This window comes from Patella vulgata, chromosome 9 (assembly GCF_932274485.2).
Source record: "Patella vulgata chromosome 9, xgPatVulg1.2, whole genome shotgun sequence".
In the NCBI taxonomy this organism is placed as follows: Eukaryota; Metazoa; Mollusca; class Gastropoda; family Patellidae; genus Patella; species Patella vulgata.
In genome coordinates this window covers 19,978,276-19,997,814 of record NC_065887.2, presented here as the reverse complement: position 1 = coordinate 19,997,814, position 19,539 = coordinate 19,978,276, and the positions used below count along the sequence as shown (strand labels likewise).

The following is a 19,539-nucleotide window of genomic DNA, read 5'->3' as shown; positions in this document are numbered from 1 at the left end:
ATAAGGACGGCTGAGTTCGAATTTCGTGAAAATCGGCCCAAAATTGACAGACAAAATGGCCGCCGTTCGTTCTCAAATAGCGTAAAAATATGGTATATCAAGATTGTGAAAAATCGGGTTTTTAGCTTGTGGACCCTATAGAGGTCATAATTTTTATCCGATTTTGTTGAAACTTGAAATGTAAGTTTATAACACAAAGATCTCGGTTCCTTTCGATATTTGCGCATATCCAATTGTAATTTCCTGAATTATGGCCCTTGATTGTAGGAAAAATCACTTTCTTTTTAGCTTGTTCTCTATCCATCTCTCGAAAATGTGGGCGTATCCTGCCTGGCAGCCGCTGGTCTTTACAAGTATGGATATTCTGAACTGGTTGTATAGTGTGAAGTACAGATTAAATACGAAATGAAATGAGGTTTAACGTCCTACTGTTCTGCTCCGACCTGGGCTTATGAAGACGGGCATACGCCATACAGTGTGCTATGAGGGAAATTCTGCCCGGACAGCGGCACTATGACCTACCAACGTCAATGTGTACACGGGACCTCGGTTTTCGTACCATCCGAACGACTAAACAGCTGTCGTTGTCAGGCCCTCCGTCCTGCATCACTGACAAGGTGAACCACGCCGGAAAGTCGGAATGAACTTTCTCGGCCAATGCCCGATTAAATACCAATAAAGATTACGTATGCATGAATACTGAACCTGACCAATTGTCTCGCTGATAGTGTTTATGCTATTATTACCCTAACCCTAAAGTTGTTACGAATATCCTTTTGCCACGAAAAAAGAGATTATATCGTAAATATTGTATTTTTGAATACTAAACTCAACCTCGTAGATACATTATTTAACATAGCATGATTAACCTGTGGTTCAGAACAACCTTTTTCGAAAATAGAATAAAGATTATCCCGTACAAAATACTTTATTTATGAATACTAAACATAACCCATTATAGATACAGTATTTATGGCATATGATTCCCAGTAACCTCTTTCTAAACAACTATTATGAATTGTTCTACGCAACGGGCATCTTTCTGTATTTAAACTGTTACCTCCGTAGATTAAAAAAAATCTGGAGAGTTTAAATTTAATTAAGCACAAACAAATAATTCGTTTACTCTGCGACATAAAATTCAGTGCTGTCGATCACTATTAGAAAATACGCGTCCGATCAACCCAATTAAAGAACAGATTGATCAAAGTCAAAGAGGTCAGTTTGAACGATTAAATTTAAACACAACCCAATCAATTAGAATGCTTTCTCCCAAGCTCCACGTTTTTTGGCCGATTCCCTGTATAAGTTTATTAGCGCATATAACTCGATTGCGATGCATCTTTTTTATCCCCCCTTTTCATAATTAAGGGGACCCAATTCGTTAACAGTCGGAAATTGATTAGTCCCGTTGCTTCTTTTTCTTTCATTGTTGGTGTATAACTCTCCGTGTATCTGTGTAGAATGTCAACCGCGTACTGCACTATATAGTATGTAGACCTACAATATCACTTGAAAATATTTCATGGGGACTGAAATTCATTTATAGAACAAGTTGTGGAAAAGAGACATTATTAAAAGAACATTTGATGACTTTCACGAATGCCGAAGCTTCTCCTTTCGGTCAATACCATTCTTTAGTGATATGATGTGAACATAATATAGATGACCACCATATTCATCCACTTCATCGAAAACTCTCAATTAATCAGGGTGAAGAAGGCCCGAGACTGACGGTGATGGTTTGTTATTTTGACAACAAATTATCGGAAACATGATTAAGGAAAATAATCGGAGGCTCTCTAGATGATGAACAGTAATGGAACAGCCTACTGTTGTTTAATTTATTACTGTCAAAGCTTCCAAGTCTTCTTGCTAAATGTGACATCAGTACATTCCTTACTATCCAAATACAGTATATATAACGGTAAAGTGACAAATAAAAGTTTGCATATTTGCGTGAACTTCCTTATACGATGACACGTCATATATGTTTGAAGAATAAGCATACCATACCTCTAGTGCAAATACAAACAATCAATTGCCATGCAAAATACGCCCACATTTTGCAATAGATGGACGGAGAATTTGAGTAAATAGGGCCAGTCTCTCATTGTTCCAATGGTTCACATCAGATTAGAACAACTGTAGCCCATCGCATTCACAAACTTCGCATTCAGGTGCTCTCATAAAACATCATATTTCCTTTAACTCTTCGTCTTCGACACTGAAAAACCGGGCTGAAACAGGGAATATCCGCAATGACAAGATATGCTATTCCTAATCAATTTACAAAAGTACTATTTGAATCTTTATTTATAAAATTGCTAATATGAACATCCACAGAACACCCAAAAGATGAGTAACCATAAACATTGTAGGAAATACATGTACAATTTATAAACATAGGAGATATCAATTAGTAAGTACACACGTTATCGTTAAGACTTAATTCAGCAGAACCCATTGGTCCTAGGCTACATTTCACTATCTCTTCTTTCATGTTTCTGAAAAACCGGAAGCTTACTATTTCATTTGGAACACCATTAAGCTGAAGGTAGAGATCCACAGAGCTAATTCGTATCGTAGTTACTCGATTATTTGACATGGTCGCCCATTTATCAACTTCACCATATATCAAAACTTGGTCATTCCTGAAAGAAAATCATGTATGTGATCCTGCCATAGAAAATAATTTGGAGCAGTGCAAATTATTTTGTTTCATTATTTTCATTAGCAAATGACGAGCTACGTCGCTATTCAGGATGTGGAAATGAATCCTTCATTTGCAATTTGTTCGGCTATTGAGGGTGTATATACATTAATTAGAAACAAGGCATAGTATGAAATGAAACAAGAGTATTCATCAGTAAAGAGAATTAAATTGGACAAAGCACTGAGCCATGTCGGACTTAAGTTTAAATTCATGCCGATTTTCAATATCTTAAATATACCTTTTATCTCTCTAGCTGTCAAAAGCCAAATAATGATTGTGTACCACAAGTAATTAATGTATCAGTAAACCTCTTACCCCACAGTAATCAGAGGACTATAATAATACAAACAGAAGACTTTTGTGACACAACGGGTGGTTATCTGTAGAGGTTTGCTGTCAGAGAATTCGACAAGGTTGACATTAACATATAGATCACTACTCATTAAAGTGGTATTATTTGATGACTGAAAGTATAGGTTGATGATAACAGAATCTAAATATATAGTATAACCATCACTTGAAAAATATACGTAAAATATCTGTATAAAATATTCGCTAACAAAACGTGATGAGTGCTCGTGTTGTAAATGTGACCATACAACACGCGCTGAGGTACGAATGTCAGGCCACCGCTTAAGTATATGTAATTATTTATACTTTTATATAAAATTGTTTTGTAGATCAAACAAATGAGCTGATTCTGCTTGAAGTAACACACCTTGCCACTAATTCACAATATATGGCTTTATTAAAGATGTGATGTTTAGATAGAGAGCTGGTCGTTCTTTCTATAATAGTTTAAAAATAGATAATAAAAATGAATATATTGAAAATTTAAGTCCAATTGCTTTATTTTGAGCCAAGTTATCACTGTATGAAGTTTTTGTGAAGTACCATGGCAACGATAATAACCCAATATTCGAATTTCAATTTTAGCGTTTAACGAAGATATAGCAGACATTCAGTAATCCAAATAATATCTCAGCCATCCGATGATCTAGAGAGTTGATTACAGACTCGGCATGTGAATACATTTCTAAATAAACTTGCCAGAAAAAAAACTTGTACTAGGCATATGTTACTCTTACATATAATGCACATTTAATAATATATAGATTCTTTCACCAAATTGGTATATTTTACAATTACACAGAAAATGACTATAATACAGGATGCCATTACGAGGAAGATATTATTTCCCTTTGATGTCACATTACTAGTGGACTGAAACTAAGGGATGTCATTAATAATAATTGATCATTCATGTGTTGTACCAGATATTATGCTCAATATATAGCTTAATTGGTTAACATAACCACAGCTTCACGTCTGTATCTAATCGGACACCATAGTGATTTACAGACATAATACTTTACGTATCTTGGATATTGCATTGTTTATAATGTATTTACTATTTGTCTTTACTTAAACATGCATTATGTAAGAGCTAAATCTGCCTATTTCAGGTCTTTCTTTAGGCCTGAAATGTTATCTAAATTATTAATTAGACATTAATTAACCTATCCAGGCCATAATCAACTCTAGATGGCAGCGCTAGCCTGCGATCTTTAGTGGATTGTAAGCCGATTTACTTCATAACTTTCCTTCTCTATTAAACGATTAAATGGATAATCGAGACTATGCTGTTTATCGTACTGACTTTAGTAATGATGACCGAGGCTTATGGGAATTTCAGTCGCTTAGTTCTCGGTTCATAGTGGATCAATTTGAATGAAATTTTCACCAAAATGCCTTTACATTATCTAGTTTTTAACTATTATAGTGAGAACTGCCAACTCGTTACCGAATCTCCCATAATGTATCTTTAATGATTTAAAGAAATTTAATGGGGTAGACGATTGGTATTTTCATTCAAGCAAAATGGTGGAAGTTACTCCGGTGAACTTTCAGAGAAATTGAAGGTGCGCGCGATCAAGTGTTTTAAAGGCGGCCAGGTGTGTTTTGCTGATCGTTTTTCTACCCTTTCCAATTGCAGACCTTTGGTTCTGGTTTTGCTTGTGTCTAGAATACGGATTCTAATTCATCATTATCTATCGTTAGAACAAAGAAATAGGTAAACCACCACCTTTAAGCTACATAGACTACAGGTGCATCATACCTGTGCTCTGTGTCACATATAAGCTAGAACTAAACTTTACATTGTCATTTTGAAACTCAAACGATGCATGTCTTTTATTCAATGTCATCCACAGTTTTCGACATTGCAAACACGACTTACTGGTCAAATTAAATCATCAACATTGATGTTGTTATCTTACCGTGAACAATGGGCTTCTGGCATCCAATATGTAAGACAATTAAAATTTGTGTTCATTTCTAGGTGCCAAAGAATAACGATTTAGCTCCTTAAAAAACATATTATAGACTTTATTCTCGGTACACAATTTTCATTAATTATTTCATGATACTTACCATACCTAATCCGGTGTCTTCCAGAGCAAGAGAATAAGAGTTCTTCATGTTGGCAGCTAAGATAACTCCAAATTTATATCCAGATATATCAGTATAAGAAGAATATATATCTCCATTGGGGCCAAAGTTATTACCAAATGCCATCTGAGAATATAATGTAAAGACTAAGTATATGTTTTATTCTTTATACTGTACTAGCTGTTACCCAGAGCCATTGTAACGCCTGGGCATGCTGGCCAGTTGTCCCACAAGAGCATAAAGACCCCATGCTAATCTATGTATGTGATCCCTTGCTGTTTAAACACTGATTTTGTTGGAAATATCAATACAATAAATATATGTTTCAATGTATCGAGTGATTGTGTAGAAACGGACCCGGTCCATTGCTGTTAAGGCCCATGGTTAATCTATTAAAATCTAAAACGTGTTATCAAACTAACTCGCTTTATTTCTCGAGGGCAAGTGTTCAAAGTGAGGTGTTTCAATAACGACTTGCGGACATATTACTATGTGGACGCTCCACACACGTTCAAATTCGGATTGTTAATTTAGTGATAAAGTTATCCATTCACGTTAAGCCTTCCGATATCCTGTGTACGCGATACATTACAAAATTATGTACCAAACCCAATTGTTCAAAGTGGGGTGTTTCAATAACGACTTGCAGACATATTACTATGTGGACGGTCCACACACGTTCAAATTCGGATGGTTAATTTAGTGATAAAAGTTATCCATTCACGTTAAAGTTGCAATTTCATATTTTTAAGTTATATTTTTAAAATTTATTAAAATAAAACCCTAAAATAGATGGTATCTATTAACAGTCCTACCCTGTTAAAGAATAATCCTATTAATCCTATAATTCACTATTGCCAGTTGAGAAATTGGCAAAAATATCATTTTTATCTTCAATTCCAACGTTTGAAGATAGCTACTCCATGGTGGAGAATAGAAAACAAGGGAGGTAATTGTGTTATTATTCCCGGTGTAAATGAGTTTTAAGTGTGAGAATGATACCTATGATCGTATAATAGTGAGCTGACAACCTATTGAGCAAAAGACATAGAAATAATTATGTTTTGACTTTCTTAGAAAATATGAAATTGTAACTTTAAGCCTTCAGATATCTTGTGTAAGCGATGCATTACAAAATTATGTATAGAATTATTAAAATCCGTGGGAGTATTCTTTAGTGCACATGGAAAAACCTTGTCATTTTTTTAACATCTCAGTGAGATTTTCTCAAAAGAATATTTATACTTTAGTGTAAGAGGGAGACTGTCTGAATACTCAGAACATTTGGATTGTAATTACCGAATGATTTTTCAAAATATTATCGGCGGTACTGTTCATTTTGGCTAAGGAGGAACCACGCTGCTTTCTAAATATTCTATATTTTAAACTTAATTGAATTCAGGGATTTGATGACAGTGATTTTAAATTAAAACAAGCATCGTTGTTGCTGGTCGATGCATAGGCCACGTGTATGCGTTTACCTGTCTACGACGATTGAAAGTGATGGCATGTTCACGAATATTATGCAAACATTTTAAATCTGCCGTAATGTTGCGATGTCGAGCAAAGTAGATCGCTAAATGTTGGGAATTTCGCAGTCAAAATAAATACCACCAATTTGTCGCTTATACTATAGACAGTATAGAGGGGCTATAAGAGATGCAGACTAAGTCTAAGTCTATCTTAATACCGACTTGCCGAATAGAAGCATCCAATACTAAATATTAATTGAAAATCAGGATATATTCAAGAATTAAATCTACGGTATCAAACGATCATACCCATGGTATATTTTATGCTATAAGAGATGTAGACTCCGGCTAAGTCTATCTTAATACCGACTTGCCGAGTAGAAGCATCTAATAGTAAATATTAATTAAAAATAAGGATATATTCAAGTATTAAATCTACGGTATCAAATAGTGATGGAAATGATAGCCATGGTATATTTTATGCGAACTTGACTTGGAGCTATCGGACGCGATCAAACCTCTACTTGAAATAAACGAACCACTGTCCAAGTTACAGATCAAGTTTTGAATATAAATGTGTACAATTGATAAAACCACAAGATATTAAGAAACGCTAGACAGCAAATTATAGACTATTAACAAAATCTGTATTCAAAATAACTATAACCCTACAATTTATAGTCGTTTAAAGTGCAAATCTGTCAATTTCACAGTGGCTCATAAGCATCGATTGCTATTTTATATGTCTTTTGTGAAGAAAATTATTTGGTTGGTTCTCTTCGTGGAAGATTCTCTTACATAATAACTCGAGCAACCATCAAAAATAGCAATAAAATGGCTTCTTTTTTAAGGAGGTATACCCGATATATTTTAGTAAATGCAACAGGTTATATAAATTTTGTTCACATCGCTCTTCGGTATCTCAAAGTCATTGTCCACGAAAGGAATCATTTCGCGTTTATGTCGACCCTAAGATTACACAGTGAAATATCATATTATTGTTTACCTTGTATTTGATAACAACCAGGGAATACTCGCTGAAACGTTGCACTATTCAAGATGCAAGTAATTGTTATCCAAAAAGTTGTGTATTTGTATATTTGTATTATTTCAGTGAAATATTGCTTTAAATAACTAACCATCTATGACGGAAAAGGAGATTTAAAATTTGATCTCTGGTCATTTTACGGCAATGTTATTTTTGGGATTAGTTTACGGAATAAAGCTATCCGTTTCTAATCCTTGAAAATAGTAGTTGGTTTAGTCGATATCAGGATATCATTAACGTTTTGTGATATAAGATTGCAACCAATTCCTAAGTGTAAATGGTGACGGCGGAAACTACGGATTTATCATGTCAGACTCTCTGGTGGAGCAGCCAGCGACAACCCCAAAGTGAAATCCTAATTGGAATTGTATAGACATCAGTAATTTTTTGAAATTTTTGTGGTTAAAACTCCAATTGTTTCTAGATTAAACGTAAATCCGGAGAATTAAACATATTATCTATTATTCCTTGCTTATTTTTAACCCTAAGAAACCAGAGTGGGTAAATTCCCAACTCATCAGATATAGACTTAATTCCGGAGCAACTCCATGTTGTTGTTTTTTTTTAGATCGACCACCAATTGTATATATCGGTACCCACGGATGATGGTTATCTGTGGTGCTGTTCTCTTGCACTTCATTGTCAGGTAAAATAGCGAAATTTTGAGGGAAAAATAAAGGTAATGTCTATACAAAGCTTTCCGCAATGGACGATTATTCGTTAGCAGATATATATATATTACCTGTTGGATTTGTTTATTTATAGCTGTAAAAGGAACGGATGGTTTTAGTATCAAACCGTCTGCATTACAGCATCTGAAAGAAACCCAGACTGGGACTGTAACATACGTGACTGTTTGGTAGGATTATGAGAATAGATTGTAGAAGGTGTTTATTGCCCGTAGAGAAAATGGTTTGTTATCATCCACGTCTGGCAAAAGATAAAGAGAGGATGTTCTACAACAGTACCCAAGCATTACCACTCTGCGGCTCGACGACATACGGCTAGATGAGTTCGACTCATTACCTTGGCCAGCATGTTCTCCGGACATAAATCTAACTGAACTCATCTGGGATCACCTTGATCTGCACCCGAAGCAACGGACACCTCCTCCCACACACAGGAAGCATCTTCAAGGGGTTCTATTGCAAGAATGTGTCCAAATGGAGTAATGATTTTGGCATGTATTGGTGCACACGGCGGTTACACACGACGGTATAAATGGCATATCTAAAAAAAAATGATTAGAATGTCGAAATCCTGACTGTTAGTTCTATCACCCAAGTTAATGTTCATCGGACTATTGTTAATGTTTTGATGATGATCCATACATCAGAAAATGGTTCTCCTCATTAAAATACAGGATGTCAACTTTCTTTTAATCGACAGTTTAGATAAATCCTTTCTGCTTCTTTTTCCCTCATTTTTCATGTCGAATTAAGAATTAGAGAAAGGTATTGGTATTTTGATTAAATGCAAGGTTTTGGTTAAAGGCAGGGGCATCAGGTAAAAGGACCCCATTTCGGAATTCTCTATTGAAAATTAACTTATACTTTTGGTCGCTGAACACAGTGATCCAGTTGGTATTCTCATATGAATAAGAAGTACCAACTACACATGTTTTCCCACAAATGTTGACTGTGTGCAGTGACCTTTGATATACTATATTACCTCATCAGAAGACTGGCGTTAGTTTTCCCAATTTCGTCACTTGGTCCAACAGGTCCTGTACTCATGGTTGCGATCAACGCCTGTAGTGCTCCGTTAGGTTCTGTACCATCTAAAGGGAGAAACATGATGTTACGCTGATCGTGCAAAGGGGGGTAACTCCATTCCCCATCTCTAAATATTTTATAAATAAAGACCACCAGCACGAAAATAGAAAAGCAATCCGTCTTCATCATCCCGGTTGGTGAAAATAAGTAGAACGTTAAACCCGATTTCATTTGTTGGATTACTGTATGTTTGGATTATCGTCACAATATTATGTGCCCACATTCCCTGGCCGTGCATCAATCTACCGATTCAAAGCAGATTTTATGGGTGTTTTCAATCTTGCTAGGATTGTTATTGTCCCTGTTTACAGAGTTTTTTTTAGATTTATTCGGCTCTCACTGTTTTCTCATATTGTGAAACCCTATCGAAATTAATGGTTCTGCATAAATATTACACGCCATATTTCCGAGCACCGAATAATTTGATTCTGGTTAGATTTATTAATTCACGAAGCTGGGGGTGGGTTGATTGTCATTGCATGGTAACATGGTGTTTGAAATTTGCTTGAATAATCTCGTGGACAATTGTATTTTTAAAATAAATATTACTCACTATAAGTATTACCAGGTTCATCGTGTGTTGTCCAAAAGTTATCTTTAAATGGGGCTATTCCCATGGCTTCAGCAAATATTGAACTATACCCTATTCGCCAATGATCTGACCCAGGTGTGTTGTCCTGCATTACTCTTGCCTACATGATATAATTATATCAGAACGATATTGTCAAATAGTCATCTTGAAATATGTTTATATCGGTCAGGATATAAAATTTCGTTTTCGGATTAGATGACTGGTTAATGTCATCTCACTTTTGACTCGAATATTAAATGGTGATCAACGGTAGACGTTATTGGGTTAAAACTGATTACTACACATAGCAATGACGCGTCCTCGTTACTTTAACATTAGTGTTAACAAAGTCGGCCAATTCACATAACAAATGGTAGTTTCTAGTTAAAAGTATAATAATGTACGTCTGTGGATTGCTACGCAATCTGAAATGATCGCTACACGGTTCGGACTCCATCTCACAATAATATATGCAAAACCTTACCTGGGTTACAACGGGTATTTCTAAAGCTGTCAGTAGATGTTTAGAATAATCCATACAATACTGAATAGTCAAACCATTCTTTCTAGCAGCATTTCCCATTTCCATCATCCATGTTTTGGCAGAATAAACATCGGATATACTCTGGTTTATGTAATCTGTATTATCATTCATGTAGTCCTAAATGTTGTAATACCAGTTAAAATGAAACAATGATCATTAAATTTGTAACAAAATTGGCTGCACAAAGAGCAACTTGACAGACAAAAGATAATTTTAGTGCATAAATGGGGTGGCTTCAATTTGAAAGAAAATTGAAGCATATGTTAGTCTCGAAATGAGCTAGTTTGTGTCGAGTGGACGTTAAACCCCATCTAGTGACAGTCAAATAATTTTTTTTATACATTTTCAGATACCCTCTCATATGACAACTTTTTCTTTTCAACGGAATTATCAGCGAGCAAAATTCGCCCGTTTATCTGTTATCGCTCATTACTTCAATCAGTTATACATGTATTTTTTGCGTCACTTTCGTTTCTTCAAATTTTCGTTAAGCATCTATCGTAGCAACGATCTCTGTGTTGAAAGTATATTTGGAATGTGTTTAACCAGTTCTATCACATATGCGATATTGTCCTTGAAATCCCGGTATTTTGTGCGATCTTAAAACTCTTGAAAATTGGGAACTAGGCCTAGACCTTTACGGGGGATGTCCGTTTATATTCCTAGTCGATACATGGATGTCAAGATATTAGACCAGTCAATCTAGCTCATTTTAGGACTTGACCCATCACAAATTGCGAAAAAACGATTCAACATATATTCATTTGGGAATGACCATTTAAACACCATATTAAAAATCTCAATGAATAGGGTTCCATTATGCCAATTAGTAGCTAAATAACGGGAAAACAATGAGTTTTGTCTACTAATTAGCGCAATGTTACCATATTGCATCAAATCTGTACTTACCTGTTCATACACAACTAAACCCCATGTTTTACTATACTTGAATAAATCATTCCAGAATCTCTGAAAATCAACATTGAATGTTTTACTTAATGTATAATACATGCCAACAGCGGGGTTATTATAATGGTGATAATAAATATGGTCTAAAAGCCTGTAGGCAAGTCATTTTATTTTGTCAACCTCCCCGACACCATTACGCTATATGTCAATTCAGGGTTAGTAACTCTGTTATGATAAGCATTAAACACATACTTCTTCAAATGGCAGTGCTTTTCCATCAGGGTCCAGAATAAAATTATAATTGCCGCCATTTTGTTTAGCATAGGTTGTTTGGTTTGACCTGAAAATTCAATAATTCTAAATGCAGAATACAATCAAATATAAAATCAGATTGCGTTTAATAATGTTAATTAATTATACAATCACAATAAAAAACAAGGTAGGGACTGGGCCCCCAATTTATACTATAAATAAAGAGGGGATTGGTTTAAAATAATAATGTTTACATTATGTTTAGCATTACGATCGGTATTTTTGTAGTGGCATTTTACTACGAAGTTAAAGAAACTCGTTATCATATTAGACAGACCTTGCAACTGAAACGGTATCTTACCAATACATATTGTGAGCAAGAACTGGCCACTGAGTATTTTCATACACTTTTCTGCAAAAAAAATGATAAAATAACATATATTTAGCACATGCATAATTAAATTCTCGCCCAATACCCATCGCAAAAGACTGAATATGCGTTAGAAAGGGTATTCCTAAAGAACTTTAGAGGGCGCGGCAACCTAGCTTATCTTCAGATTTGACCTACAGTTAATAGACATCTACACAAACGTGGATAAGTTTATAAAGATGACATTTGTCATGCCACGGCAAGTACAAGGATCAGTCACACTGTGGGGAATGATCAAAGAAGTAGACAGAATTCATAGTTTCAATTCATAACACAAAATCTGAACGGTCGTTCTATAAATCAAAATAATCTAGTCACACATACCGCATTCCCGAAGGAAAGACGGAAGCAAGTGAATCCCAGTGAATTGTTCCAGTTCCACCACCCGCTGAACCATTAGCACGCAAATAAAACCAGGCATCATACTGAACATATCTGAAATAGACATTTAGAAATAGTCAGAACAAGTTTATTATATTTCCTGTGTAATTTCCGAAACTTCTACGTACATTGTTTCAGACGGACGAAACAGTGTTTATACATTCGTTCATATCGTTTATATGATTTTTTTTTTACATCTTATAATTATCTACCAAATGAGTGTGGATAATATCCCATGGAACATGGACGAAGAATTTGAGGAATACGCTGCAGAACAACCCAAGGTTTAACAGGTCGTCTATTAGATATAAAGAGAGGCTTTACGTATCGTGATCACAAAACCTAAGTGCCGAAATTCCTGTGCATTGTCAAATAGCTTGCACGTAAAAGATCCCTTGACAGTTGGAATTCGATATAAGAGTAGAACATGGCGCCGCTGTCCGGGCAAAATTTCCTTCGATAGCACACTGTATCGCATACGCCCGTCTTCATTGGCCCAGTCGGAGCAGGGCAGTGGGAAGTTCAAACCATATTTCATTTCATTTTTTTTAAATGGATCGCTTTCATATTTGGCTTGAAGTATTGGGTCTATCGATATTCATAATCCACAGCCATCCGTTTCTGGGTTACCCCCCTTTGCCTAAAATCGTGTGAACGCGGTACAGACTATAGGTTTTAACAGGTGGTTTTTTGTTGTTTTTTTTTTTTTGGGGGGGGGGGGGTAAATCTGGTTGGAAGCAAAGAGGTCATAAGAGGATGCACCCTAGAGCTTAGATTGCTTCAAGGATCCTATTATCAAATTTGCTAAACATCCAAGATTTCCATTCGCATAATCTGTAGTTGAGACGAAGCTGCTGTGTGGGCGTATCCCACACTCATGGCTATATTTTAAATAATTTTTAAAACGAATACATGATAAATATTACTGGAAACAGTTAGTTGATATTCCAACCCCATAAACATGTACATACCTCCGAATTAACCATTGCTTCGCCACCTGAGGTAACAGTTTGAAGGTATTGAGCATAATAGTTTCGATTTATTGTTTATTTCGATTTAATCTGTTTTTATTAAATTTATAGTTAATTTTAAAAAAAATTAATATTGAATCTAGCTGGTTTGCGTAGGTATAGTTCGTGATCTGATCTCGCTTACGAAATCGTACTTGGTGTGAACTAGAGATCCTAATATGCGGGGGATATAAGCATGGGCTTATTCGTACTCTCTTAGTTACTGTGCAGACAAACGGCTATTTTTGTCGTTAAAAATGGCTATAAAAGTAAGGCATTTAAATAATGTCAATATACATATATATGTATTCAAGATAGGGAAACTATTTTAAATGATCAAATACCGGTACGTTGTGTAGGAATCCACGTACACAATCATGTAGTAGTCGACTACATGAGTACAGTTGGTACTGAAGTTAAACTATATATTTAAGACATTATTAATTGGGGATATTTAATCAATTCAGCAATATTAATAAATGAACCATCAACATGACAGCTTCTGCATCTGGAATATCCTTCACATCTCCGTTTTATTGATTAATTTGCGGGAAATTTCTAGAAAACTCACAGCAAGAATTCGAGATACGAATACCGTTTTTACGTTATTGTAAAGCCTCACTAACGACAAGATAATGAGAAATCCTTGTTATTTACCTGTAAGGAATGTCTTGTTTGGTAGCCATACTTTGTAAATCATATATTGTCTGTTCATAAGTATCGTCTCCCTCGGTTTTAAAGTAGTAATAAGCACCTGAAGAAAGACAACAGTAAGGCCAAGATTCCGGGTGTACGTAATACGCAATACACTATCTCTGGAAACGGAGCACTCATCGTATATGTATTGCGCCAGGGGAAATCCCCACGATATGTGTGTGATGAGATGGGGGTCCTTGCGGCGATAAATATTTTAGCGCAGTATGCTAAACATGTTGATGGGACACAATAGGAGTGCACACCCTATTACATGCAATCGGGAACACAGATAGGAAAGCCGATTTAAATTAACTTATCAGAGTGAGATGTCAAAAGGCGTACATGATCAAATTGTCAATGCGCCAGTTTCGGTCCATATTGTCGCTTTTGGTGCGAACGATGATTCGAAGTAGACTGGAGGTACAGTGCGGGGGTGTCCATAAAATATCTCGAAAACGCCCCATCGGCGGACTGATTACCACTTGACATCGTATTGTCTACGTAGAAAATACTGTAGAAAAGTTGGGTCTGGTTTTGTGCCCATTTGAGGGACACCCCGCGCACTGAGTCTCCAGACTACAGTGGTTGTGTTCGCGCTCAGTATAAATGAACCTTAAGATTGGAATCCAGTATACCAATCTGACAATATCATACAACAGAAATATCAGATTTTATGTAAGCATATTACCATTATCAGTCCAATATCCAAGATAATTAATCGTCATATCCGATTTTCTATAGTACGGATCTTTGCCATAAAAATCTCTCATAATATTTCCCCATTCCTGAAAGGCCTGCAATACACAGTTAAAATTTATTCTAAAAATTTCAAAGGTTGAATAGTTTTATTTGGATGTGTGAAGGTAAACGGAACAGAACATAGGGTATATCACGCCAAATACAGATCTCAACTACCAAATGTCTTTTCCGAAAAAAAGCCTTTCTGAGATAATTTAATGACCTACCTGATTAATCCCGTTGGGACTGTAGAAGATCATATATTGAGACATGAAATCTTCCGGAATTTCCATAACCCCACCCATAATTCCCCAATCCAGAGTTTCGGGATTCGATGTGTTGTTCAGTTGGTTCGATGCTGACATGAATTCACTAAAGGGCGCGATGATCACAACGTTGTCTTTCTTGTCAAAGAAGGCAATCGGTCCACCAGCCGTACCTGTTGTCATGTGAACCTTTCCCGGAGCCCACCTAAAATAATAAAGATACGTTTTTGGATGATAATTAATGATAACTAAATTGTTAAATCGACACTAACCCGATCCTTATAGACCATTTACAAGGCCAACACATTGTAATTTCGTTTTTTCATATTGTTATGGGCAATTCACGTAAGGGTGTTCATATCTATGAAAATATTTTGCTTCCAACTATAATTTGTCAAATACCTAGAATTTGTGTAATGTGCTTTTTGCCAAACTAAAGCCAGACAAGTAGAAACAGATTAGAAATTCAGATCATCTACACACCTACTAGTCCTAGACTCATTTAAACCGACATAACATTTTTACTAAAATTAGTAAAACCCCAATACTCGGACCATAATCCACCGTGTCTTGTACTGTTCACATAAATCAATGTAATAAATTCTTGATTGATCACATGTAAATCATTATTGTTAACTGTGAATTCTTGCTGAATTTAATATCCTAATCCATTTTAGTGGATTCGATCCCTTTGTCTTTGGTGAAAACTAATTTAGTTGTTCAGTGATAACACAGTTATTTTGTTTTAGGTGTGATCATTTTCAGCATTAACACACAATGTTAATGGCGCCAGCCTGATAGGACAGTTTTCTTCCGCCATGCTTAGATTGTACGAATTGAATTGCCATGACCGAAATAATTCCGCACTGAATCCGCATACATAATGTAGTTCTTATTTGTATTTAAATGGGGATCACGTGGCTAAGTGGGTAAGACTCTGGCTCGCTAGCCTGGAGGTCTGGTGTTCGATCCCTGCATTGGCCAAGAAAGTTCATCCAGATTTTCCGGCGTGGTTCCCCCTTGTCAGTGATGCAGGACGGATGGTCTGACAAGGACAGCTGTCTAGTCCTTCGGATCAGACGAAAAACCGAGGTCCCGTGTATATATTGGAATTCACGTAAAAGATCCCCTGGCAGTTGGAATTCGATATAAGAGTAGGCGAGAGTGCCGCTGCCCGTGCAAAATTTCCCGCATAGCACACTGTATGGCGTATGCCCGTCTTCATTAGCCCAGTATAGGAGCAGAACAGTAGGGCGTTAAACCCCATTTCATTTCATTTCATTTTTGTATTTAAATGTTAGACTCTTCGTTTTTTTATTTCTATTAAAAACACATTATTCAATATTGCTGAAATCAAAGGGTTCTTACGTTCCAAAATTTATATTGTTACTTCCAGACATGATTCCACCGTAAGCCATATATCCTATTTCACCTTGCATTGTATCATCAATGACAAATCCTGGAAATGCTGAGACAAGTAAGTCTTTGTTTCCAGCTGATGTTCCGGAAGTTTTATTGAGGAAATGCTGCAAAGAAAGTAAACATACATTTACGTGTAACCCTAATCCGTAACATACCTATTATCTAGAAGCAGTAAAATAGCGTAAGATTCCTGGGCAATCATACAAACTGTAATTGTATAATGCTGTCAAAGGTTCGATTTGTTGGCATCGGCCGATTCACATTTCCCTATTCTATCAAGCTGTTTTGGACGATGGTTATGCCGTTATGTCAAGGAATAATAATGCCCCCAAATCTACTTTAGCTGTCTACGGTACAATTAATACTGCCGCTGTCGATCCACATCTATAGAAGACTTGTATGAACAGGACTGCAGGGATTGAGATCAAATTACCTGAAAACCTATGAGATCCAGGTTTGTCTTTTGTAAAAGTAAGATCGCTGTCAAACAGAATTTTAAAGATTTTACAGTCACCATTAATGACTTACCTGTTGTAAAATAAGGTAGTTCTTTTGATCGTAAACCTTGAACCCAAGAGCTACTACATTATCATCTACTCCTAAATACCATGTAGCTGTTTCAAAATCTCCCAACCTATCAGTACCTTGATGAGGTGTATCTAACAACCCTTTTAGTTCTCCTCTGGCTGAAGAATATTCTTTCCAATCTTTTCTGAATCTTAGGGGTGAATTTTTAAACCAGATGACATCGTTGACAGTCATGTTATAAATTTGATCATCAAACCAATGATTGATCCTCACAGGACCAGGTGTAACTCCATGACTCACCGCAGCTGGAAGTTATTTGTGGACTTTAATCAGAAGCATATATTGGTGATTGGCACAACTCATTATTTTTGTTTTAATCCATTGGGGGGCGTACTCGGGCTAACATGAAAGTTGCAGTTGCAAAATGGTGTCTCGATATATGAAACACGGTAAATAGATGAGCGTTATTGAAAGGTTAATGCAATATCCGTATATGATACGCATCAATATGTTAAGAGGATGTATATTTGCTTACGATATATATTCAATTAATTTAGCCGTTTTCCCTGAACATTAGATATAAATAATTGAGTTGTCGTTACATGACAAAACTTCTCTTTCTAGGATAATGATCGGTCCATGTTACAAGAGAGAGAGGGCAGTGGGCTTTAACGTCCACTCCACAGAAACTGTGTCATTTCGAGACTAGCACATGGTTCAATTTCATTTCAATTATACGCTTGTGCGTAGGGGTCTTTAGCTGTGGAAGGAAAACGGGGGATTCGAATAAAACCCACGAGGCATGAGGTTGGACCCTCCTTCTTTTCACGTCCGACCCTCCTTCTTTTCACGTAGAAGCGTAGGATTGAACCCACGTCACTTGACTAAATTGCAGAACAGGTTTGACCCCCCCCCCCACCCCAAAGAAACATGTTAGACCCCCACCCCACCCAAAGAAACACGTTCTAGTAATTCAACAGCTAAATGTGTGTATAATATAATTTGACGAAAACACAGCAGAATAAAAAAAATGAAAATTGTGTGCTTTAAAGAATACTTACTAATTAGAACCACCACGAGAGGGATCGTTTTTAACCAACAATACATTTTAGTAATCTGTCGACTAATAAACTATATATCACAATCAGTATCAATGTGTTATTACATATACATTATCTAATCGTTACCAAGGTCATGCAGTGTTCTATATGATAAAGAATTCGTTATTGCTTTAGTGTTAAACTATTTACAGGCGAAACACCTTCTATGTAAATAGCATAAACAACGATATTCTGCATCTTAAAGCTACAATTTCATATTTTTAAGTTATATTTTTAAAATTTATTAAAATAAAGCCTTAAAATAGATGGTATCCATAACCCGTCCTACCTTGTTAAAGAATAATCCTATTAAGCCTATAATTCACTTTTGCCAGCTGAGAAATTGGCAAAAGTATCATTTTCAACTTCAAATTCCAACGTTTGAAGGTAGCTAATGCATGGAGGCAATAGGAAAACAAGGGAGGTAATTTTGTTATTATTTCCTGTTTCAATGATTTTTAAGGGTGGGAAATAATAGTGAGTTGATAACCTATTGAGCCAAGGACATAGAAATAATTATGTTTTGACTTTCTTAGAAAATATGAAATTATCGCTTTAACATCCATTTAGTATATCTTTTTATTGTTGTGCAGGTTACTATACTATATCCAATAGACCAAGTCAATGTGCCCACATAGGTTTATAAATGGACATTTTTGACAAAAAAAACAAGCTGACAAATGGAATCTTGTAAGAGAAGACACAGACCTAGACGAAATGAATGCAAAGAAGGAGAAACCAAACGAAGTGGAGGTGGGCGGGGGCTCATTATAATCGTTGTACACACGCTTATCATACTCTTGGACATCTTTATTTTTTTATATAGGTCATTTTGATATTGATGAAAATATTTTGGACTGACAACATGGCCCCACTATTAGTAGGTACATGCATTGTGCTAATTTGCATTAACGGGTCTGTGTAGGTCTCATTTTATCATCAAGGAACGAGGAAGTCAGACCCACATACTAATGGCCTTATCCGGTTTACACTGAATAGGGACTGATAATTAAGGAGGGACATTAGAGTTCTAAACTTCTTTCGCGTTTGCGTGGACGTTTAACTTAATTTATCATTTGAATATATAAATGTTTCGAATTTTATTAAGATGGTTGTCTTAGTTTTATTTCCAAATCAAATATTAATTCACCACCATTCACTAATTGATAATGTAGGAGGCGAACAATAGATGTCAGGTTCCGGTTTGTGTTAGAGCGTCACTTTATGTCG

At 35.9% G+C, this 19,539-nt stretch overlaps 1 protein-coding gene across 1 annotated transcript; it reads right to left on the bottom strand.

Annotated features, from left to right (window-relative positions):
- Positions 1 to 2,397: 2,397 nt before the first annotated feature.
- On the bottom strand, positions 2,398 to 16,782 carry LOC126831744 (uncharacterized). The gene is made up of 14 exons (XM_050562396.2): positions 16,628 to 16,782; positions 15,221 to 15,464; positions 14,944 to 15,049; positions 14,217 to 14,313; positions 12,493 to 12,603; positions 12,100 to 12,150; positions 11,739 to 11,826; positions 11,487 to 11,546; positions 10,518 to 10,694; positions 10,016 to 10,154; positions 9,359 to 9,467; positions 8,430 to 8,502; positions 5,155 to 5,293; positions 2,398 to 2,654 (listed from the first exon to the last, which is right to left on the bottom strand). Exons 1-14 carry the CDS (start codon positions 16,696 to 16,698, stop codon positions 2,638 to 2,640), a joined length of 1,482 nt encoding a protein of 493 aa, XP_050418353.2. The 5' UTR covers positions 16,699 to 16,782; the 3' UTR covers positions 2,398 to 2,637.
- Between the last annotated feature and the right edge of the window lie 2,757 nt (positions 16,783 to 19,539).